Source organism: Pseudophryne corroboree, chromosome 11, assembly GCF_028390025.1.
Source record: "Pseudophryne corroboree isolate aPseCor3 chromosome 11, aPseCor3.hap2, whole genome shotgun sequence".
In the NCBI taxonomy this organism is placed as follows: domain Eukaryota; kingdom Metazoa; phylum Chordata; class Amphibia; order Anura; family Myobatrachidae; genus Pseudophryne; species Pseudophryne corroboree.
The window spans coordinates 290,510,930-290,535,048 of record NC_086454.1 but is presented as its reverse complement, the minus strand read 5'-3'; the positions used below and the strand labels follow the sequence as shown (position 1 = coordinate 290,535,048).

General features: G+C 48.4%; 1 protein-coding gene across 1 annotated transcript in view; it reads right to left on the bottom strand.

The window, feature by feature from the left end:
• Positions 1 to 24,119, bottom strand: part of AMFR (autocrine motility factor receptor) — a 138,058-nt gene that overhangs the window by 67,471 nt on the left and 46,468 nt on the right. The window contains exons 2-4 of the mRNA XM_063945442.1: positions 17,992 to 18,084; positions 17,415 to 17,579; positions 17,108 to 17,260 (exon numbers count right to left, since the gene is read on the bottom strand). Of these exons, the coding sequence (XP_063801512.1) occupies positions 17,108 to 17,260; positions 17,415 to 17,579; positions 17,992 to 18,084 (411 nt within the window). The remainder of the gene's footprint in view (positions 1 to 17,107; positions 17,261 to 17,414; positions 17,580 to 17,991; positions 18,085 to 24,119) is intronic.

The following is a 24,119-nucleotide window of genomic DNA, read 5'->3' as shown; positions in this document are numbered from 1 at the left end:
TTGGCCGTTACTCATTCAGGAACTGATCATACTTGTATTGTCTTCCCCATTGACCTCTCCGGTATATTGATGTTCTGTGAACTCTCAGGTAAAACTAGGTGCTTGACCTTGGGTATATGATGATTTCGTATGCTGAGACGCAAACGGGTACTGTTTTCATCATTTCTTAGACCTCATGTAGATTAAGATTGTCCATCCTTTGCCTTTTACCCAAACCCACAGCTACCGACCATATATGTATTTGTTGATTTCACTGATGTGATTTAAAAGCACTTTACGTTGGAACACTGTAACTATACCGGTTTCTCTCCGGTCTTTGGTTTGTCTGTACCATGAAGGTCTTCCCTGTTTTTTGTATTTCTATATAAAAATCTAATAAAAATTGTTGAATTAAAAAAAAACAGTATGAACAACAACAGAGCATCAGATAACCCTGATGCAACCATAAAATAACCCTTATTTAAGCAATAACTATATACAAGTATTGCAGAAGAAGTCCGCACTTGGGACGGGCACCCAGCATCCACTACGGACTACGAGAAATAGATTTACCGGTAAGCAAAATCTTATTTTCTCTAACGTCCTAGTGGATGCTGCGGACTCCGTAAGGACCATGGGGATTATACCAAAGCTCCCAAACGGGCGGGAGAGTGCGGATGACTCTGCAGCACCGAATGAGCAAACACAAGGTCCTCCTCAGCCAGGGTATCAAATTTGTAGAACTTTGCAAAAGTGTTTGAACCCGACCAAGTAGCTGCTCGGCAAAGTTGTAATGCAGAGACCCCTCGGGCAGCCGCCCAAGAAGAGCCCACCTTCCTTGTGGAATGGGCTTTTACTGATTTTGGAGGCGGCAATCCAGCCGCAGAATGAGCCTGCTGAATCGTGTTACAGATCCAGCGAGCAATAGTTTGCTTTGAAGCAGGAGCACCCAGCTTGTTGGATGCATACAAGCTAAACAGCGACTCAGTTTTCCTGACTCCAGCCGTTCTGGCTACATAAACCTTCAAAGCCCTGACTACATCTAGTAACTTGGCATCCTCCAAGTTACGAGTAGCCGCAGGCACCACAATAGGTTGGTTCAAATGAAAAGATGACACCACTTTTGGCAGAAATTGCGGACGAGTCCGTAATTCTGCCCTGTCCATATGGAAAACCAGATAGGGGCTTTTATGTGACAACGCCGCCAATTCTGACACACGCCTAGCCGAAGCTAAAGCCAATAGCATGACCACCTTCCACGTGAGATATTTTAACTCCACGGTTTTAAGTGGCTCAAACAAGTGTGATTTCAGGAAACTCAACACCACGTTAAGATCCCAAGGTGCCACTGGTGGCACAAAAGGGGGCTGAATATGCAGCACTCCCTTTACAAACGTCTGAACTTTATGAAGAGAAGCCAGTTCCTTTTGAAAGAAAATGGATAGGGCTGAAATCTGGACCTTAATGGACCCCAATTTTAAGCCCAAAGTCACTCCCGACTGTAGGAAGTGAAGGAAACGGCCCAGCTGGAATTCCTCTGTAGGGGCATTCCTGGCCTCACACCAAGCAACATATTTTCGCCATATACGGTGATAATGCTTAGCCGTCACGTCCTTCCTAGCCTTTATTAGCGTAGGAATAACCTCATCCGGAATGCCTTTTTCTGCTAGGATCCGGCGTTCAACCGCCATGCCGTCAAACGCAGCCGCGGAAAGTCTTGGAACAGACAGGGCCCCTGTTGCAACAGATCCTGTCTGAGAGGCAGAGGCCATGGGTCCTCTGTGAGCACTTCTTGCAGTTCCGGATACCAAGTCCTTCTTGGCCAATCCGGAACAATGAGTATTGTTCTCACTCCTCTTTTTCTTATGATTCTCAGCACCTTGGGTATGAGAGGAAGAGGAGGAAACACATAAACCGAATGGAACACCCACGGTGTCACCAGTGCGTCCACAGCTATCGCCTGAGGGTCTCTTGACCTGGCGCAATAACTTTGTAGCTTTTTGTTGAGGCGGGATGCCATCATGTCCACCTGTGGCAGTTCCCAATGACTTGTAATCTGTGTGAAGACTTCTTGATGAAGTCCCCACTCTCCCGGGTGGAGGTCGTGCCTGCTGAGGAAGTCTGCTTCCCAGTTGTCCACTCCCGGAATGAACACTGCTGACAGTGCTTTTACGTGATTCTCCGCCCAGCGAAGAATTCTGGTGGCTTCCGCCATCGCCACCCTGCTCCTTGTGCCGCCTTGGCGGTTTACATGAGCCACTGCGGTGATGTTGTCTGACTGAATCAGAACCGGTTGGTTGCGAAGCAGAGGTTCCGCTTGACTTAGGGCGTTGTATATGGCCCTTAGTTCCAGGATATTGATGTGCAGACAAGTCTCCTGACTTGACCACAGACCCTGGAAATTTCTTCCCTGTGTGACTGCCCCCCACCCTCGGAGGCTTGCATCCGTGGTCACCAGGACCCAGTCCTGAATGCCGAACCTGCGACCCTCGAGAAGGTGAGCACTCTGCAGCCACCACAGAAGAGACACCCTGGCCCTGGGGGATAGGGTGATCAGCCGCTGCATCTGAAGATGCGATCCGGACCACGTGTCCAACAGATCCCACTGAAAAGTCCTCGTATGGAACCTGCCGAAGGGAATGGCTTCGTATGACGACACCATCTTTCCCAGGACTCGCGTGCATTGATGCACCGACACCTGTTTTGGTTTTAAGAGGCCTCTGACCAGAGTCACGAGCTCCTGAGCCTTCTCCGCCGGGAGAAAAACCTTCTTCTGGTCTGTGTCCAGAATCATGCCCAGGAAGGGCAGACGCGTCGTAGGAATCAGCTGCGACTTTGGAATATTCAGAATCCAGCCGTGCTGTTGCAACACTTCCCGAGAGTGTGCTACGCTGATCAGCAACTGCTCTCTGGACCTCGCCTTTATGAGGAGATCGTCCAAGTATGGGATAATTGTGACTCCTTGCTTTCGCAGAAGCACTATCATTTCTGCCATTACCATGGTAAATATTCTCAATGCCGTGGACAGACCAAACGGCAACGTCTGGAATTGGTAATGACAGTCCTGTACCACAAATCTGAGGTACTCCTGATGAGGTGGATAAATGGGGACATGCAGGTACGCATCCTTTATGTCCAGAGACACCATAAAATCCCCCTCTTCCAGGCTTGCAATGACCACTCTGAGCGATTCCATTTGAATTTGAACCTTTTCAGGTAAATGTTCAGGGATTTTAAATTCAATATGGGTCTGACCGAACCGTCCGGTTTCGGTACCACAAACATTGTGGAATAGTAACCCCTTCCCTGTTGAAGGAGGGGAACCCTAACCACCACCTGCTGGAGATATAATTTGTGAATTGCCGCTAACACTATTTTCCTCTCTATGGGGGAAGCTGGCAGGGCCGATTTGAGGTAACAGTGCGGGGGCATCACTTCGAATTCCAGCTTGTATCCCTGAGACACAATCTGTATAGCCCAGGGATCCACCCGTGAGCGAACCCACTGGTGGCTGAAATTTGGAGACGCGCCCCCACCGATCCTGGCTCCACCTGTGGAGCCCCAGCGTCATGCGGTGGATTTAGTGGAAGCCGGGGAGGACTTCTGTTCCTGGGAACTAGCTGTATTGTGCAGCTTCTTTCCTCTAACCCTGCCTCTGGCAAGAAAGGACGCACCTCGGACTTTCTTGCCTCTTTGTGAACGAAAGGACTGCATTTGGTAATATGGTGCTTTCTTAGGCTGTGAGGGGATATATGGCAAAAAATTTGACTTCCCAGTTGTAGCTGTGGAAACTAGGTCCGAGAGACCGTCCCCAAACAATTCCTCACCCTTATACGGTAAAACCTCCATGTGCCTTTTTGAGTCGGCATCACCTGTCCATTGCCGAGTCCACAGGACCCTTCTGGCAGAAATCGACTTAGCATTTATTCTAGAGCCCAGTAGGCTAATGTCTCTCTGGGCATCTCTCATATATAGGACAGCGTCTTTTATATGCCCCAGGGTCAGTAATATAGTATCCTTGTCCAAGGTATCAAGTTCCTCAGATAAAGTATCTGTCCATGCTGCTACAGCACTACACATCCAGGCCGACGCAATTGCCGGCCTTAGCATGGTACCTGAATGTGTATAAACAGACTTCAGGATACCTTCCTGCTTTCTATCCGCAGGATCTTTTAGGGTGGCCGTATCCTGTGACGGCAGGGCTACCTTCTTAGATAAGAGTGTCAAAGCTTTGTCTACCCTAGGGGAGGATTCCCAGCGTAACCTGTCCACTGGCGGGAAAGGATACGCCATAAGCAACCGTTTGGAAATCTGCATTTTTCTATCTGGAGATTCCCAAGCCTTTTCACATAACTCATTTAACTCATGTGAAGGGGGAAATGTCACCTCATGCCTTTTTTCCCCAAACATATAAACCCTCTTGTCAGGGACTGGGTTTTCCTCTGAGATGTGCAATACATCCTTCATTGCTATAATCATGTAGCGGATGGCTTTAGTCATTTTAGGCTGCAACTTTGCATCATCGCCACTGGAGTCAGAATCCGTGTCGATATCTGTGTCAACAATTTGGGATAGTGGGCGCTTCTGAGACCCTGACGGCCTCTGCGCTGTAGGAGCAGGCATGGGTTGAGACCCTGACTGTCCCAAGGCTTCAGCTTTATCCAACCTTTTATGCAAGGAAGTTACATTATCATTTAAAACCTTCCACATATCCATCCAATCGGGTGTCGGCGGCGATCCCACATTCATTTGTACCTGCTCTGCTTCCACAAAGCCTTCCTCGTCAAACATGTCGACACAAGCGTACCGACACACCACACACACAGGGGATGCTCTATTTGAGGACAGAACCCCCACAAGGCCTTTTGGAGAGACAGAGAGAGAGAGTATGCCAGCACACACCCCAGCGCTATATGACCCAGGAATTACACAGTAACTTAGTGTTTACCCAGTAGCTGCTGCATATATTGATTTTGCGCTAAATTTATGTGCCCCCCCTCTCTTTTTACCCTCTTTCTACCATGAATCTGCAGGGGAGAGCCTGGGGAGCTTCCTCTCAGCGGAGCTGTGGAGAGAAAATGGCGCTGGTGAGTGCTGAGGAAGAAGCCCCGCCCCCTCAGCGGCGGGCTTCTGTCCCGCGATTTTGTGTAAAATAATGTCGGGGGCTCATGCATATATACAGTGCCCAACTGTATATATGCTGCTTTTTGCCAAGAGGTTCTCAATTGCTGCCCAGGGCGCCCCCCCCCCCCCCCCCTGTGCCCTGCACCCTACAGTGACCGGAGTGTGTGGGTTTAATGTGGGAGCAATGGCGCACAGCTGCAGTGCTGTGCGCTACCTCATATGAAGACTGGAGTCTTCTGCCGCCGCTTTTGACGTCTTCTTGCTTCTCACGCCGGCTTTTGGCTCTGCGAGGGGGACGGCGGCGCGGATCCGGGATCGGACGACCAAGGGTGCGTTTCTGTGTTCGATCCCTCTGGAGCTAATGGTGTCCAGTAGCCTAAGAAGCATGACCTATCCGCAGTTAGTAGGGCTGCTTCTCTCCCCCTCAGTCCCACGTAGCAGAGAGTCTGTTGCCAGCAGATCTCTCTGAAAATAAATAATCCTAACAAAATACTTTCTATTTAGCAAGCTCAGGAGAGCTCACTAAGGTGCTCCCAGCTCGTCCGGGCACAGATTCAAACTGAGGTCTGGAGGAGAGACATAGAGGGAGGAGCCAGTGCACACCAGTATTCCTAATTCTTTCTTAGAGTGCCCTGTCTCCTGCGGAGCCCGTCTATTCCCCATGGTCCTACGGAGTCCCCAGCATCCACTAGGACGGTAGAGAAATAAAGAAGCCAGTATTTACCCTGCACAGAAACTAAATAACCCGCCCAAATCTAACTCTCTCTGCAAATGTTATGTCTGCCCCCCCTGCAGTGCACATGGTTTTGCCCAATTGCTAACAAACTTGCTGCTGCGATCAACTCAGAATTACCCCCAATATATTGCATAGTGTGTACCTAGCAATAGTTTACTCCCTCTGTAGACAGCTGAAAAGTATATACCCACAGCCAGTATTAGATACCTAGGCCCATATTCAATTCTCTGCGACATGCGGCCATGCTCAGTGCAGTAGAATATGGCCTCCAACATTCCCAATTTTCCTGTACACCTCTGCGGGGTTCAAGGCAAACTTGACCATGTTGTTGGCACATTGTGGACATCACTACCAAATGAATTGCCCTCATATTGTGAAGTCCCGCCGGGCATCACCTATTAGGTACAACTTCAAAATCATATTGGCTCAATCCCATTACTCTGTAAACATCTGCAGTGCTAACATGGACTGTCCTCTTACTAACATTTGCTTGCTTTCATTTCAACATTATATAGTACAAACCTGCTAAAGTTAACAAGAGCAATGACACATTCAACAGCAAATGGGCTTAGTTATCACTAAATCATGGTAGTGCAATAAAACAATTTAAGTTTATTAAACAAATGTGAGATGACTGGCATGACTGACAGGCCTGCACGTGGGCATTAGATTATGATTACACACTTATATTACTTTATGATACTATTACACACTCCTTGCCAGAATCCGATTTGCCCTGAAGACACATTAAATGTGATCATTCGCCTGAACTGCGCTGCAGCGTATTGTGCGCACACAGTGACTACAGATGCTGTAACCAAAAGCATGGCAAGCAGAACGTTAATCAAGGGTATCAATATACAGTACACTTTTGCAGCATATATATAGTAGAGCAACATATAGTACACTAGGGGTAGGCAACGTGTGGCAATGCATTCTGGGATGTAATGTTCCACAGCAGCTGGAGTTCCACACGTTGTCTACCCCACTTTAGAGGTTAGTAAAACACAGATGCAAGTTCCTTTACAGAGCACCATTAAATTTCATCAAATGAATGAGAGCTACTAAATTACAAAATACATCATTATCCATAATCGACAATAAAACTGGATTTTAATATCTACCGGTAAATCCCTTTCTCGTAGTCCATATGGGATACTGGGGTTTACTTAACAAAATGGGGTATAGAAGGGGTCCAAAGGAGTTGGTGCACTTTAAAATTTATTCCACCTGGTGTGCTGGCTCCTCCCCTCTATGCCTCCTCACACAGGCAGTTATAGGTAAAATAGTGCAAGAAGGAGAAAGGACATACTTGAGAGAAGTAACATAACAACGAGTGGTGAGATTCACACACCAGCACACCATAGCATAAAACAACCAGCAACGGCTAGAACAAAACATCAACAGCTGAACAGGTAACTTTTGGAAAGACAATACCTGTAGAGAAGTCAACGCACTGAGGCGGGCACCCAGTATCCCTTATGGACTGTAAGAAAGGGATTTACCGGTAGGTATTAAAATCCCATTTTCTTTGGCATCCATAAGGGATACTAGGATTACTTAATACGATGAAGATGTCCCAAAGCATCCAGAAGGGGCGGAGACGCCTGCAGAACCGCCTGCCCAAACTGGGAATCCTTTGTGGCCAGGGTATCAAACTTGTAGAACTTCGCAAAGGTGTTCTTCCCCGACCAGGTAGTAGCTCGGCATAGTTACAAGGCCGAGACTCCACGGGCAGCAGCCCAGGAAGACCCCACTGATCTGGTAGAGTGGGCCTTCAGAGACTTTGAAACGGGCAAGGCTGCCGACACATAGGCCTGTTGGATAGTTAACCTAATCCAATGAGCAATGGACTGCTTAGAAGCAGGGCAACCCTTTTTCTGTGCATCATATAGCACGAACAAGGAATCCGTCTTTCTGATCCGATCCGTTCTCTTGACAGATCTTCAAGGCTCTCACAGCATCTAACGACTTCGGAGGAGCAGATATACCAGAATTTGACGGAACTACAATAAGTTGATTCAAGTGGAATGCAGAGACAACCTTCAGCAGGAACTGCTGTCTAGTCCTGAGCTCAGCTCTGTCCTCGTAGAAGACCAAGTAGGGACTTTTACACGATAAGGCCCCCAATTCTGAGACACGCCTAGCAGAGACCAAGGCCAGCAACATCACTTCCACGTGAGGTACTTGTCTTCTACCGTGATCAAAGGTTAAAACCAGGAGGACTGTAGAAATTCCAACACCACATTCAAGTCCCAGGGTGCCGTGGGCGGCACAAATGGAGGTTGTAAGTGGAGAACTCCCTGCAAGAAGGTCTGAACTTCTGGCAACACTGTCAACTTTTTCTGTAAGAAAATTGAGAGCGCTGAAATCTGGACCTTAAGGGAACCCAGACGTAAGCCCTTATCCACACCAGCCCGCAGGAAACGTAAGAGACGTCCTAAGTGGTACTCTGCAGGTGGATATGTGCGTTCCTCGCACCAGGAGACATAACTCCTCCAGATATAATAGTGTTTTGACCGGTTTTCTGGCTTGAACCATGTTTACAATAACCTTCCTGGAAAGGCCTTTGCAAGCTAGGATGTTCCGCTCAACTTCTAAGCCGTCAAACGAAGACGCCGTAAGTCCGGGTAGACGAACGGCCCTTGTTGTAGAAGATCTTTTCGTAGTGGCAGGGGTCAAGGGTCTGTCACAGACATGTCCAGAAGATCTGCGTGCCACGCCCCTGAGGCCAATACGGGCAATCAGAATTGCCTGGACTCCCTGACTCCTGATTCGTTTGAGCACCATCGGGAGCAACGGAATCGGAGGAAACAGGAAAACCGACTGATAAGGCCAAGGAGACGTCAGCGCGTCTATTGCACTTGCTTGAGGGTCCATGGTTCTTGAGCAATACCAGGGAAGCTTCTTGTTGAGTCTAGAAGCCATCAAGTCGTCTATCTGTGGGCAACCCCACAAGTCGAAGATCTGTTGAAACACCTGTTGGTGGAGACCCCACTCTCCCGGGTGGAGATCGTGATGACTCAGAAAGTCCACTTCCCAGTTGTCTACCCCCGGAATGAAGATGGCGGACATTGCTCTTGCTTTTCTTTATGCCCAGAGGTGTATGCTTGACACCTCTCGCATGCAGGCTCTGTTTTTTGTCCCTCCTTGTCGATTTATGTAAGCCACTGCCGTGGCGTTGTCCGACTGAACTTGGATCGCTTGATCCCTGAGCAGAGGAGAGGCCTGAAGCAGAGCATTGTAGATCGCCCAAAGTTCCAGAATGCCGAGTCCACAGGACCCTTCTGGCAGAAATTGACATAGCATTTATTCTAGAACCCAGTAGACTAATGTCTCTTTGAGCATCTCTCATATAAATGACAGCGTCTTTAAGATGCCCCAGGGTCAATAAAACAGTATCCCTATCTAGGGTATCCAACTCCTCTGATAAGGTATCAGTCCATGCCGCTACTGCACTACAGACCTAGGCCGACGCGATTGCCGGTCTGAGCAAGGTACCTGAATGTGTATAAATGGACTTCAGGGTACCCTCCTGTTTGCGATCAGCAGCATCCTTGAGGGTAGCCGTATCCTGGGATAGCAGGGCTACCTTTTTGGATAAGCGTGTTAAAGCTTTGTCCACCCTAGGGCAGGATTCCCATCGTAACCTGTCCTTGGCGGGAAAGGATACGCCATAAGAATCCGTTTGGAAATCTGCATTTTTTTATCTGGAGATTCCCAAGCTTTTTCACATAACACATTCAGTTCGTGTGAGGGGGGAAAAGTTACCTCAGGTTTCTTTCCCTTATACATATAAACCCTTGTGTCAGGGACAGGGGTTTCCTCTGCGATGTGCAAAACATCCTTAATTGCTATAATCATATTTCTCTGACGTCCTAGTGGATGCTGGGAACTCCGTAAGGACCATGGGGAATAGCGGCTCCGCAGGAGACTGGGCACAAATAGAAAGCTTTAGTACTACCTGGTGTGCACTGGCTCCTCCCCCTATGACCCTCCTCCAAGCCTCAGTTAGATTTTTGTGCCCGAACGAGAAGGGTGCACACTAGGGGCTCTCCTGAGCTTCTTAGTGAAAGTTTTAGTTTAGGTTTTTTATTTTCAGTGAGACCTGCTGGCAACAGGCTCACTGCATCGAGGGACTAAGGGGAGAAGAAGCGAACTCACCTGCGTGCAGAGTGGATTGGGCTTCTTGGCTACTGGACACCATTAGCTCCAGAGGGACAGCTCACAGGCCCAGTCTTGGAGCTCGGTCCCGGAGCCGCGCCGCCGGCCCCCTTACAGAGCCAGAAGTAAGAAGAGTCCGGCAAATCGGCGGCAGAAGACATCCTGTCTTCCACAAGGTAGCGCACAGCACTGCAGCTGTGCGCCATTGCTTCTCAGCACACTTCACACTCCGGTCACTGAGGGTGCAGGGCGCTAGGGGGGGGCGCCCTGAGCAGCAATAGAAACACCTTGGCTGGCTAAAAATACATCACATATAGCTCCTGGGCTATATGGATGAATTTTAACCCCTGCCAGATTTTCACAAAAAAGCGGGAGAAAGGCCGCCGAGAAGGGGGCGGAGCCTATCTCCTCAGCACACAGGCGCCATTTTCCCTCACAGCTCCGCTGGAAGGACGTCTCCCTGACTCTCCCCTGCAGTCCTGCACTACAGAAACAGGGTAAAAAAGAGAGGGGGGCACTAATTGGCGGGTGATTAACAATACAGCAGCTATAAGGGAGAAACACTTATATAAGGATGTCCCTATATCTATATATAGCGCTCTGGTGTGTGCTGGCATACTCTCCCTCTGTCTCCCCAAAGGGCTAGTGGGGTCCTGTCCTCTATCAGAGCATTCCCTGTGCGTGTGCTGTGTGTCGGTACGTTTGTGTCGACATGTATGAGGAGGAAAATGATGTGGAGGCGGGGCAATTGCCTATAATAGAGATGTCACCCCCTAAGGAGTCGACACCTGAGTGGATGGCTTTATGGAAAGATTTACGTGACAGTGTCAGCTCCTTACAAAAGACGGTTGATGACATGAGACAGCCGACTAATCAGCTGGTCCCTGTCCAGGCGTCTCAAAAACCATCAGGGTCTCTAAAAAGGCCGTTACCTCAGGTGGTGGATACTGACGTCGACACGGATACTGACTCCAGTGTCGACGGTGAGGAGACAAACGTGACTTCCAGTAGGGCCACACGTTACATGATCACGGCAATGAGAGAGGTGTTAAACATTTCTGATACTGCAAGTACCACTAAAAAGGGTATTATGTGGGGTGTGAAAAAACTACCTGTAGTTTTTCCTGAATCAGACGAATTAAATGAGGTGTGTGATGAAGCGTGGGTTTCCCCCGATAAAAAAATGATAATTTCAAAAAAGTTATTGGCATTATACCCTTTCCCGCCAGAGTTTAGGGCGCGTTGGGAAACACCCCCTAGAGTGGATAAAGCGCTCACACGCTTATCAAAACAAGTGGCGTTACCGTCTCCTGATACGGCCGCCCTCAAGGAACCAGGTGACAGAAAACTGGAGAATATCCTTAAAAGTATATACACACATACTGGTGTTATACTGCGACCAGCAATCGCCTCAGCCTGGATGTGCAGCGCTGGGGTGGCTTGGTCGGATTCCCTGACTGAAAATATTGATACCCTGGATAGGGACAATATATATGTTGACTATAGAGCATTTAAAAGATGCATTTCTATATATGCGAGATGCACAGAGGGATATTTCCACTCTGGCTTCAAGAGTGAGTGCGCTGTCCATTTCTGCCAGAAGAGGATTATGGACGCGACAGTGGTCAGGTGATGCGGACTCTAAACGGCATATGGAAATATTGCCTTATAAAGGGGAGGAGTTATTTGGGGTCGGTCTATCGGACCTGGTGGCCACGGCAACTGCTGGGAAATCCACATTTTTACCCCAGGTAACCTCTCAACATAAGAAGACGCCGTCTTATCCGGCTCAGTCCTTTCGTCCCCATAAGGGCAAGCGGGCAAAAGGTTCCTCTTTTCTGCCCCGGGGCAGAGGAAGGGGAAAAAGACTGCAACAGACAGCCACTTCCCAGGAACAAAAGCCCTCCCCCGCTTCTGCCAAGTCCTCAGCATGACGCTGGGGCCTTACAAGCGGACTCAGGCACGGTGGGGGCCCGTCTCAAGAATTTCAGCGCGCAGTGGGCTCACTCGCAAGTGGACCCCTGGATCCTGCAAGTAGTGTCTCAGGGGTACAAATTGGAGTTCGAGACGTCTCCCCCTCGCCGGTTCCTGAAGTCTGCTTTACCAACGTCTCCCTCCGACAGGGAGGCAGTATTGGAGGCAGTTCACAAGCTGTATTCCCAGCAGGTGATAATCAAGGTACCCCTCCTGCAACAACGGAAGGGGTATTATTCCACGCTGTTTGTGGTACCGAAGCCGGACGGCTCGGTGAGACCAATTTTAAATCTGAAGTCTTTGAACACTTACATACAGAGGTTCAAATTCAAGATGGAGTCACTCAGAGCAGTGATCGCGAACCTGGAAGAGGGGGACTATATGGTGTCTCTGGACATCAAAGATGCCTACCTCCATGTCCCCATTTACCCTTCTCATCAAGGGTACCTCAGGTTTGTAGTACAAAACTGTCACTATCAGTTTCAGACGCTGCCGTTTGGATTATCCACGGCACCTCGGGTCTTTACCAAGGAAATGGCCGAAATGATGATTCTTCTTCGAAGAAAAGGCGTTTTAATTATCCCTTACTTGGACGATCTCCTGATAAGAGCAAGATCCAGAGAACAGTTAGTAGTCGGAGTAGCCCTATCTCAGGTAGTGCTACGGCAGCACGGCTGGATTCTAAATATCCCAAAATCGCAGTTGGTTCCGACAACACGTCTTCTGTTCCTAGGGATGATTCTGGACACAGTCCAGAAAAAGGTGTTCCTTCCGGAGGAGAAAGCCAGGGAGTTATCCGAACTGGTCAGAAACCTCCTGAAACCGGGGCAAGTCTCAGTGCATCAATGCACAAGAGTCTTGGGAAAGATGGTAGCTTCCTACGAAGCGATTCCATTCGGCAGATTCCACGCAAGAACGTTCCAGCCAGTGGGATCTGCTGGACAAATGGTCCGGATCGCATCTTCAGATGCATCAGCGGATAACCCTGTCTCCAAGGACAAGGGTGTCTCTTCTGTGGTGGTTGCAGAGGGCTCATCTTCTAGAGGGCAGCAGATTCGGCATTCAGGACTGGGTCCTGGTGACTACGGATGCCAGCCTGAGAGGCTGGGGAGCAGTCACACAAGGAAGAAATTTCCAGGGCTTGTGGTCAAGCCTGGAGACGTCACTTCACATAAATATCCTGGAGCTAAGGGCCATCTACAATGCTCTAAGCCTAGCACGACTTCTGCTTCAAGGTCAGCCGGTGCTGATTCAGTCAGACAACATCACGGCAGTCGCCCACGTAAACAGACAGGGCGGCACAAGAAGCAGGAGGGCAATGGCAGAAGTTGCAAGGATTCTTCGCTGGGCGGAAAATCATGTGATAGCACTGTCAGCAGTGTTCATTCCGGGAGTGGACAACTGGGAAGCAGACTTCCTCAGCAGGCAAGACCTCCACCCGGGGGAGTGGGGACTTCACCCAGAAGTCTTCCACATGATTGTGAACCGTTGGGAAAAACCAAAGGTGGACATGATGGCGTCACGCCTCAACAAAAAACTAGACAGGTATTGCGCCAGGTCACGGGACCCTCAGGCAATAGCTGTAGACGCTCTGGTAACACCGTGGGTGTACCAGTCAGTGTATGTGTTCCCTCCTCTGCCTCTCATACCCAAGGTACTGAGAATCATAAGAAGGAGAGGAGTAAGGACTATACTCGTGGCTCCGGATTGGCCAAGAAGGACTTGGTACCCGGAACTTCAAGAGATGCTCACGGAGGACCCGTGGCCTCTACCTCTACGAAGGGACCTGCTCCAGCAGGGGCCCTGTCTGTTCCAAGACTTACCGCGGCGGCGTTTGACGGCATGGCGGTTGAACGCCGGATCCTGAAGGAAAAAGGCATTCCGGATGAGGTCATCCCTATCCTGATAAAAGCCAGGAAGGATGTAACCGTGCAGCATTATCACCGTATTTGGCGTAAATATGTTGCGTGGTGCGAGGCCAGGAAGGCCCCTACAGAGGAATTTCAACTGGGTCGTTTCCTGCATTTCCTGCAAACAGGACTGTCTGTGGGCCTAAAATTAGGGTCCATTAAGGTTCAAATTTCGGCCCTGTCGATCTTCTTCCAAAAAGAACTGGCTTCAGGTTCCTGAAGTTCAGACGTTTGTCAAAGGGGTGCTGCATATACAGCCTCCTTTTGTGCCTCCAGTGGCACCTTGGGATCTCAATGTGGTTTTGGGGTTCCTAAAATCACATTGGTTTGAACCACTCACCACTGTGGACTTAAAGTATCTCACATGGAAAGTGGTAATGCTATTGGCCCTGGCTTCAGCCAGGCGCGTGTCAGAAATGGCGGCTTTATCCTATAAAAGCCCTTACCTAATTTTTCATACGGACAGGGCAGAATTGAGGACTCGTCCTCAATTTCTCCCTAAGGTGGTTTCAGCGTTTCACCTGAACCAGCCTATTGTGGTACCTGCGGCTACTAGGGACTTGGAGGACTCCAAGTTACTGGACGTAGTCAGGGCCCTGAAAATATACGTTTCCAGGACGGCTGGAGTCAGAAAATCTGACTCGCTGTTTATCCTGTATGCACCCAACAAGCTGGGTGCTCCTGCTTCTAAGCAGACTATTGCTCGTTGGATTTGTAGTACAATTCAGCTTGCACATTCTGTGGCAGGCCTGCCACAGCCAAAATTTGTAAAAGCCCATTCCACACGGAAAGTGGGCTCATCTTGGGCGGCCGCCCGAGGGGTCTCGGCTTTACAACTTTGCCGAGCAGCTACTTGGTCAGGGGCAAATACGTTTGCTAAATTCTACAAATTTGATACCCTGGCTGAGGAGGACCTGGAGTTCTCTCATTCGGTGCTGCAGAGTCATCCGCACTCTCCCGCCCATTTGGGAGCTTTGGTATAATCCCCATGGTCCTTACGGAGTTCCCAGCATCCACTAGGACGTCAGAGAAAATAAGAATTTACTTACCGATAATTCTATTTCTCATAGTCCGTAGTGGATGCTGGGCGCCCATCCCAAGTGCGGATTGTCTGCAATACTTGTACATAGTTATTGTTAACTAAATTGGGTTATTGTTGTAGTGAGCCATCTTTTCTAGAGGCTCCTCTGTTTATCATACTGTTAACTGGGTTCAGATCACAAGTTATACGGTGTGATTGGTGTGGCTGGTATGAGTCTTACCCGGGATTCAAAATCCTTCCTTATTGTGTACGCTCGTCCGGGCACAGTATCCTAACTGAGGCTTGGAGGAGGGTCATAGGGGGAGGAGCCAGTGCACACCAGGTAGTACTAAAGCTTTCTATTTGTGCCCAGTCTCCTGCGGAGCCGCTATTCCCCATGGTCCTTACGGAGTTCCCAGCATCCACTACGGACTATGAGAAATAGAATTATCGGTAAGTAAATTCTTATTATCGGAGTGATTTAGCCAACTTTGGCTGTAACTTTGCATCATCGTCATCGACACTGGAGTCAGAATCCATGTCGGTATCTGTGTCAACAATTTGGGATAGTGGGCGCTTCTGAGACCCTGACGGCCTCTGCGACATAGGATCAGGCACGGGTTGGGACCCTGACTGTCCTGAGGCTTCAGCTTTATCTAACCTCTTATGCAAGGAATTAACATTATCATTTAAAACCTTCCACATATCCATCCAATCGGCGGAGACACCACATTCACTTGCTCCCGTTCTGCTTCCACATAGCCTTCCTCATCAGACATGTCGACACAAGCGTACCGACACACCACACACACAGGGAATGCCCTTTTTGAAGACAGTTCCCCCACAAGGCCCTTTGGAGAGACAGAGAGAGAGTATGCCAGCACACACCCCAGCGCTATAACCCAGGGATAACACAGTAACTTAATGTTAACCCAGTAGCTGCTGTTTATATTGTGTTTTTGCGCCTAATTTATGTGCCCCCCCCCCTCTCTTTTTACCCTCTTCTACCGTGAATCTGCAGGGGAGAGCCTGGGGAGCTTCCTCTCAGCGGAGCTGTGGAGAAAAAAATGACGCTGGTGAGTGCTGAGGAAGAAGCCCTGCTCCCTCGACGGCGGGCTTCTGTCCCGCTTAAATATGCATTTTCTTGGCGGGGGCTCATACATATATACAGTGTCCAACTGTATATATGTTTACTTTTGCCAAAAAGAGGATCCAAATGCTGCCCAGGGCGCCCTCCCTGCACCCTTACAGTGACCGGAGTATGTGAGGTGTGTGGGAGCAATGGCGCACAGCTGCAGTGCTGTGCGTTACCTCAGTGAAGAATGGAGTCTTCTGCCGCCGATTTGAAGACTTCTTGCATCTCATACTCACCTGGCTTCTGTCTTCCGGCTCTGCGAGGGGGACGGCGGCGCGGCTCTGGGATCGGACGGCGAGGGTGAGATCCTGCGTACGATCCCTCTGGAGCTAATGGTGTCCAGTAGCCTAAGAAGCAGGACCTAGCTTCTGAGAGTAGGGCTGCTTCTCTCCCCTCTGTCCCACGATGCAGGGAGTCTGTTGCCAGCAGAGCTCCCTGAAAATAAAAAACCTAACAAAATACTTTCTCTCAGCGAACTCAGGAGTGCTCACTGAAAAGCACCAGGCTCGTCTGGGCACAGTATCAAACAGGTCTGGAGGAGGGGCATGGAGGGAGGAGCCAGTGCACACCAGAACCTAAATTCTTTCTTAAAGTGCCCATGTCTCCTGCGGAGCCCGTCTATCCCCATGTTCCTTACGGAGTCCCCAGCATCCACTAGGATGTTAGAGAAATAAAGTTTAAGAGAAACAGAAGAAAAATCCTCTGGAGCGCCCAGAGTGTGCATACTCTCCTGAGGGCACTTTTTTCTAAACTGCCTGTGGGAGGGGGCATAGAGGGGAGGAGCCAGCACACCCAGTGGAAGAAATTCAAAGTGCACCGGCTCCTTTGGACCCCTTCTATACCCCATCGTATTAAGTAAACCCCAGTATCCCTTATGGATGCCAGAGAAATTGCATTTTCCTGGGAAGCAGTACATTGAATGGCTTTACAAGGGATTGACATTTCAATGAAGCAGTGCACTGATTGTGGACCTTCATCAAACAGACTACAATTGGTGCACCCTTTCTCCATTCTTTGCGAGGTCTACATATATATGTGTGTCTAACACAGATTACTGTACTAACCTCAGCAGCCATGAATGCCAGTGTGTGCATCCCGTGTTCATATCCAGCGAACACACACAGCACGGCCAGCCCGCAGCAGACCACAAGCATGGTGAACAGAAGAACTAAAACACGGATGTGGCAGCTCATTGGGGTGGTGGGAGAGAAGGAGAGCTGGGGACACATTAAGTACATGATCACATTAGGCACGTACAAGTAAGTAAAATAGTACATTAACTGTACATGTTGGGTTTTGTGGTACATATAATAACATGATACAGAGCAAAAGGGTGGAATCTCGCCACAGTACATGTCCTATTATACGTACATATTCAAATCGGTCTCTACAGAGCTGCACCATAAGGAGGAGGAAGACCAGGCCAGCAAACCAGAGAAACCACAGCACCACCTCTTCCACATGCTGGACATTCAGTACTCCGAAGATGAAGATGAACTTGTAGAAGATGAAGTTCCAAAACTTGTCTTTCAGATGCTAAAAATACATGGAGAGCAAGTGATAGATAGTCTTTACCAAACCATCTGCACAAACACCAATTTAAAAACTGCACAATCCAAACAAAAAATGTAAAAGTTAATAAGAAAAAAAAAAAAGAAAATGACCTACACATTTCTCAAAATAAATGACTGCCCAAACAGTCACTGAGCAACAAGAAGAATGTAAAAATATTTGCTCTCAATTTCCGTTATTTGCTTTCTAAAGCCGCGTACACACTGGCTGCGCTTGCCAGCGGTATTCCGGCTGTCGGGATCCCGGCGTCGGTCTCCTGACCGCCAGGATTCCGACAGCCAGGATATCATACTGATCCCCCATTGAGTATGTAGTGCACGGTTTCCCATAACAGACTGTTGCCCACAGTTAGAAAATGGTTGGTAATTGTACTCACCTGTCTCTCACTGACACGTAACGGACCAAACACCACATGCTGAATTAGTTTTGCAACAAGCATCAACAAGCAGCACACTGTGTTCACCAGGACCTGCACAGGGACAAGAGAGAGACAGACCGCGGTCAGTGAGATTATGAAAAAGACTCCACTGCAATTTATACAGAACTAGCTGTTCTACCCGTTTTTCGCACGTGAGTTTCTGATTTTCACGGTTGTAAATATAAATGAGTGTTAAAACTTTGGTAAATCTATAGACATGTTAGTCTGAAACATCTTAATGTAAGTAAATATTAATCCATGATTCTTGGCGTTACCCGAGGAGCACCCATAGCAGATACGGTAAAAAGTGACAGGACCATTTTTGTAGTTTATTAAACTCTACACACTGGAAGGGCAATTCAAATTTTGTCCGTTTGGGGGTTATCATTCACGCAACGCAAACCACGCATTGGTTATTTGGTACCAGGAATTCACAACAGTGAGTGACCAATTATCTGAGGTCTTGGCCCATTGTAACCGAGGATAAGAGCTTACCTGCATTGAAAGGAACAGCTATTATACCATCCTATCGAAGTGGCAGAAACACTAAAGATGTCGTAGTTCATAACAACATATCAACCCATGTATCTACACCTGCACACTTCCTGACTCGTAAACCTGGCAACTACAAATGCACGGGTTGCACCACTTGTGGTCTGGAAACATGTTTTTTCATCTTATGACAGGTAAAAAGTTTTTCATCAAATATTCCTTAACTTGCACCAGCAAATATGTTGTATACTACATAAGATGTCCCTGCGGTAAACTCTATGTGAGAAAAACCATAAGGCAATTAAAAGAATGGATAGCGATGCACCTTCCAGCATTGGAAGGAAAAGGATCCGAACAAACCGTTGCTAGAAATTTTAAAGAACATCAGCGTCCTTTGTCATCAATGAGATACAAAATGATTGATTGGGTATCTCCCAGTCTGAGAGGTGGCGATAGGGGTCGCATTTTACTCCAACGTGAGACAAAGTGGATCTCTACCCTACAGATGATTAAACCCCTGGTGTCAATGAAATTATTTATTATTCATCCTTTTTATGATTCATTACATATCTATAGATGGTTATTGGACAATATATCGCACATTTTGGCAGACCGTATTACTTCATAGGGTGTACTTTTTCCATCAGGCAGTATTTGTTTAATATAATGTAGATTTAAATGGCCAGATGTATCCCTAGGATTATAGTATTATATATTTGAAATTGCATAGGTTATAATGGATGCACCCTATTGATAGACACTTAATCCCTGCCAGTCATCATGCTTTGGAGTTATTGTACTGTTTAGATATAACTATGATTAGTTATATTATGGTGATGGGTATGTCACTATCCTTCTCAACAGGGTTGTCCCGTGGCATAGGCGTTGCTTAGCACCTGTGACATCTAGGGATCCCTGCAGTGAGAGGGTATATGTCATCCGACCACGCCCCCAGGAGGTTCCCGGACTATCTGCACGGACGTGTGCTGATGACGTCACCAGGACCTTGAGCGAGAGCTGGCCGCGGCAATTGAACACGGAGGTGGTAAGCACTATATGTGTCTGTATTTGACATTTGTATCATTTGATTTTGATAAAGGAGCAAGGCTCCGAAACGTTGAAGCAAATAATTTTTCTAAAGTGCAACCCTTTTTTTTTTTATACTACACTTTAACACACCTAAGCCTCCATAGATCATACTGATTGTACGGTGGTTTGATTCTGCTACAGACTGTCAGTGGATTCATACTGTTTGTCTGTAGAGTTATTGTAAACGGGGCAATCTGACTGACATCACACATGACACAGACCAATGAGTGTCACCATTGGATCAAAATAGACAGACCAAAAAGGGCCTAATTCAGACCTGATCGCAGCAACAAATTCCCTAATGGGAAAAACCATGTGCACTGCAGGGGGGCAGATAATAAGAATTTACTTACCGATAATTCTATTTCTCGTAGTCCGTAGTGGATGCTGGGAACTCCGTAAGGACCATGGGGAATAGCGGCTCCGCAGGAGACTGGGCACATCTAAAGAAAGCTTTAGGACTAACTGGTGTGCACTGGCTCCTCCCCCTATGACCCTCCTCCAAGCCTCAGTTAGGATACTGTGCCCGGACGAGCGTACACAATAAGGAAGGATTTTGAATCCCGGGTAAGACTCATACCAGCCACACCAATCACACCGTATAACTTGTGATCTGAACCCAGTTAACAGTATGATAACAGAGGAGCCTCTGAAAAGATGGCTCCCAACAATAATAACCCGATTTTTGTAACAATAACTATGTACAAGTATTGCAGACAATCCGCACTTGGGATGGGCGCCCAGCATCCACTACGGACTACGAGAAATAGAATTATCGGTAAGTAAATTCTTATTTTCTCCGACGTCCTAGTGGATGCTGGGAACTCCGTAAGGACCATGGGGATTATACCAAAGCTCCCAAACGGGCGGGAGAGTGCGGATGACTCTGCAGCACCGAATGAGAGAACTCCAGGTCCTCCTCAGCCAGGGTATCAAATTTGTAGAATTTAGCAAACGTGTTTGCCCCTGACCAAGTAGCTGCTCGGCAAAGTTGTAAAGCCGAGACCCCTCGGGCAGCCGCCCAAGATGAGCCCACTTCCCTTGTGGAACGGGCTTTTACAGATTTTAGCTGTGGCAGGCCTGCCACAGAATGTGCAAGCTGAATTGTACTACAAATCCAACGAGCAATAGTCTGCTTAGAAGCAGGAGCACCCAGCTTGTTGGGTGCATACAGGATAAACAGCGAGTCAGATTTCCTGACTCCAGCCGTCCTGGAAACATATTTTCAGGGCCCTGACAACATCCAGCAACTTGGATTCCTCCAAGTCCCTAGTAGCCGCAGGCACCACAATAGGTTGGTTCAGGTGAAAACGCTGGAACCACCTTAGGGAGAAACTGAGGACGAGTCCTCAATTCCGCCCTGTCCGAATGGAAAATCAGATAAGGGCTTTTACAGGATAAAGCCGCCAATTCAGACACGTGCCTGGCCCAGGCCAGGGCCAACAGCATGACCACTTTCCATGTGAGATATTTTAACTCCACAGATTTAAGTGGTTCAAACCAATGTGACTTTTGGAACCCAAACTACATTGAGATCCCAAATTTGCCACTGGAGGCACAAAAGGAGGCTGTATATGCAGTACCCCTTTTACAAACGTCTAAACTTCAGGGACTGAAGCTAGTTCTTTTTTGGAAGAAAATTGACAGGGCCGAAATCTGAACCTTAATGGACCCCAATTTCAAGGCCCATAGACACTCCTGTTTGCAGGAAATGTAGGAATCGACCCAGTTGAATTTCCCCCGTCGGGCCTTACTGGCCTCGCACTACGCAACATATTTTCGCCAATTGCGGTGATAATGTTTTTGCGGTTACATCCTTCCTGGCTTTAGATCAGGATATGGATGACTTCATCCGGAATGCCTTTTTTCCTTCAGGATCCGGTGTTCAACCGGCATGCCGTCAAACGCAGCAGCGGTAAGTCTTGGAACAGACAGGGTCCTTGCTGGAGCAGGTCCCTTCTTAGAGGTAGAGGCCACGGATCCTCCGTGAGCATCTCTTGAAGTTCCGGTTACCAAGTCCTTCTTGGCCAATCCGGAGCCACGAATATAGTGCTTTCTCCTCTCCATCTTATCAATCTCAGTACCTTGGGTATGAGAGGCAGAGGAGGGAACACATACACTGACTGGTACACCCATGGTGTTACAGAGCGTCTACAACTACTGCCTGAGGGTCTCTTGACCTGGCGCAATACCTGTCGAGTTTTTTAATCATGTGGACGACTTCTGGGTGAAGTCCCCACTCTCCCGGGTGGAGGTCGTGCTGAGGAAGTCTGCTTCCCAGTTGTCCACTCCCGGAATGAATACTGTTGACAGTGCTATCACATGATTTTCCGCCCAGCGAAGAATCCCTGCAGCTTCTGCCATTGCCCTCCTGCTTCTTGTGCCACCCTGTCTGTTTACGTGGGTGACTGCCATGATGTTGTCCGACTGGATCAACACCGGCTGACCTTGAAGCAGAGGTCTTGCTAAGCTTAGAGCATTGTAAATGGCCCTTAGCTTCAGGATATTTATGTGAAGTGATGTATCCAGGCTTGACCCTAAGCCCTGGATATTCCTTCCCTGTGTGACTGCTCCCCAGCCTCGCAGGCTGGCATCCGTGGTCACCAGGACCCAGTCCTGAATGCCGAATCTGCGGCCCTCTAGAAGAGGAGCACTCTGCAACCACCACAGGATGGATACCCTTGTCCTTGGTGACCGGGTTATCCGCTGATGCATCTGAAAATGCGACCCGGACCATTTGTCCAGTAGGTTCCACTGGAAAGTTCTTGCGTGGAATCTAACGAATGGGATTGCTTCGTAGGAAGCCACCATTTTTACCCAGAACCCTTGTGCATTGATGCACTGAGACTTGGTTCGGTTTTAGGAGGTTCCTGACTAGCTCGGATAACTCCCTGGCTTTCTCTTCCGGGAGAAACACCTTTTTCTGGACTGTGTCCAGGATCATCCCTAGGAAACAGAAGACAAGTCGTCGGAACCAGCTGCGATTTTGGAATATTGAGAATCCAATCGTGCTGCCGCAACACTACCTGAGATAGTGCTACACCGACTTCCAACTGTTCCCTGGATCTTACCCTTATCAGGGAATCGTCCAAGTAAGGGATAACTAAAATTCTCTTCCTTCGAAGGGATATCATTTCGGCCATTACCTTGGTAAAGACCCGGGGTGCCGTGGACCATCCCTACGACAGCGTCTGAACTGATAGTGACAGTTCTGTACCATAACCTGAGGTACCCTTGGTGAGAAGGGTAAATTTTGACATGAAGGTAAGCATCCTTGATGTCCCGAGACATCATGTAGTCCCCTTCTTCCAGGTTCGCAATCACTGCTCTGAGTGACTCAATCTTGAATTTGAACCTCTGTATGTAAGTGTTCAAAGATTTTAGATATAGAATCGGTCTCACCGAGCCGTCTGGCTTCGGTACCACAATAGTGTGGAATAGTACCCCGTTCCCTGTTGCAGGAGGGGTACCTTGATTATCACCTGCTGGGAATACAGCTTGTGAATGGCTTCCAAAACTGCCTCCCTGTCAGAGGGAGACGTCGGTAAAGCCGACTTTTGGAAACGGTGAGGGGGAGACGTCTCGAATTCCAATATGTACCCCTGAGATATTACCTGAAGGATCCAGGGGTCTACTTGCGAGTGAGCCCACTGCGCACTGAAATTCATTGAGAACGGGCCCCCATCGTGCCTGAGCTTGTAAAGCCCTAGCGTCATACTGAGGGCTTGGCAGAGGCGGGAAAGGGTTTCTGTTCCTGGGAACTGGCTAATCTCTTCAGCCTTTTTCCTCTCCCTCTGTCACGAGCAGAAAAGAGGAACTTTTTGTCCGCTTGCCAACAAAGGACTGCGCCTGATAATACGGCGTCTTATTTTGAGGGGCGACCTGGGGTACAACGTGGATTTCCCAGTTGTTGCCGTGGCCACCAGGTCTAAAAGACCGACCCCAAATGTCCCCTTTCAAAGGCAATACTTTCAAATGCCGTTTGGAATCCGCATCACCTGACCATTTTACTGGTAGAATTGGACAACGCACTTATACTTGATGCCAGTCAGCAAATATTCCGCTGTGCATCATGCATATATAGAAATGCATCTTTTAAATGCTCTATAGGCAATAATATACTATCCTTATCTAGGATATCAATATTTCCAGTCAGGGAATCCGACCATGCCAACCCAGCACTGCACCTCCAGGCTGAGGCGATTGCTGGTCGCAGTATAACACCAGTATGTGTGTAAATACATTTTTGGATACCCTCCTGCTTTCTATCAGCAGGATCCTTAAGGGCGGCCATCTCATGAGAGGGTAGAGCCCTTGTTCTTACAAGCGTGTGAGCGCCTTATCCCCCCTAGGGGGTGTTTCCCAACGCACCCTAACCTCTGGCGGGAAAGGGTATACTTTTTAAGAAATTATCAATTGTTATCGGGGGGAAACCCACGCATCATCACACACCTCATTTTATTTCTCAGATTCAGGAAAACTACAGGTAGTTTTTCCCTCACTGA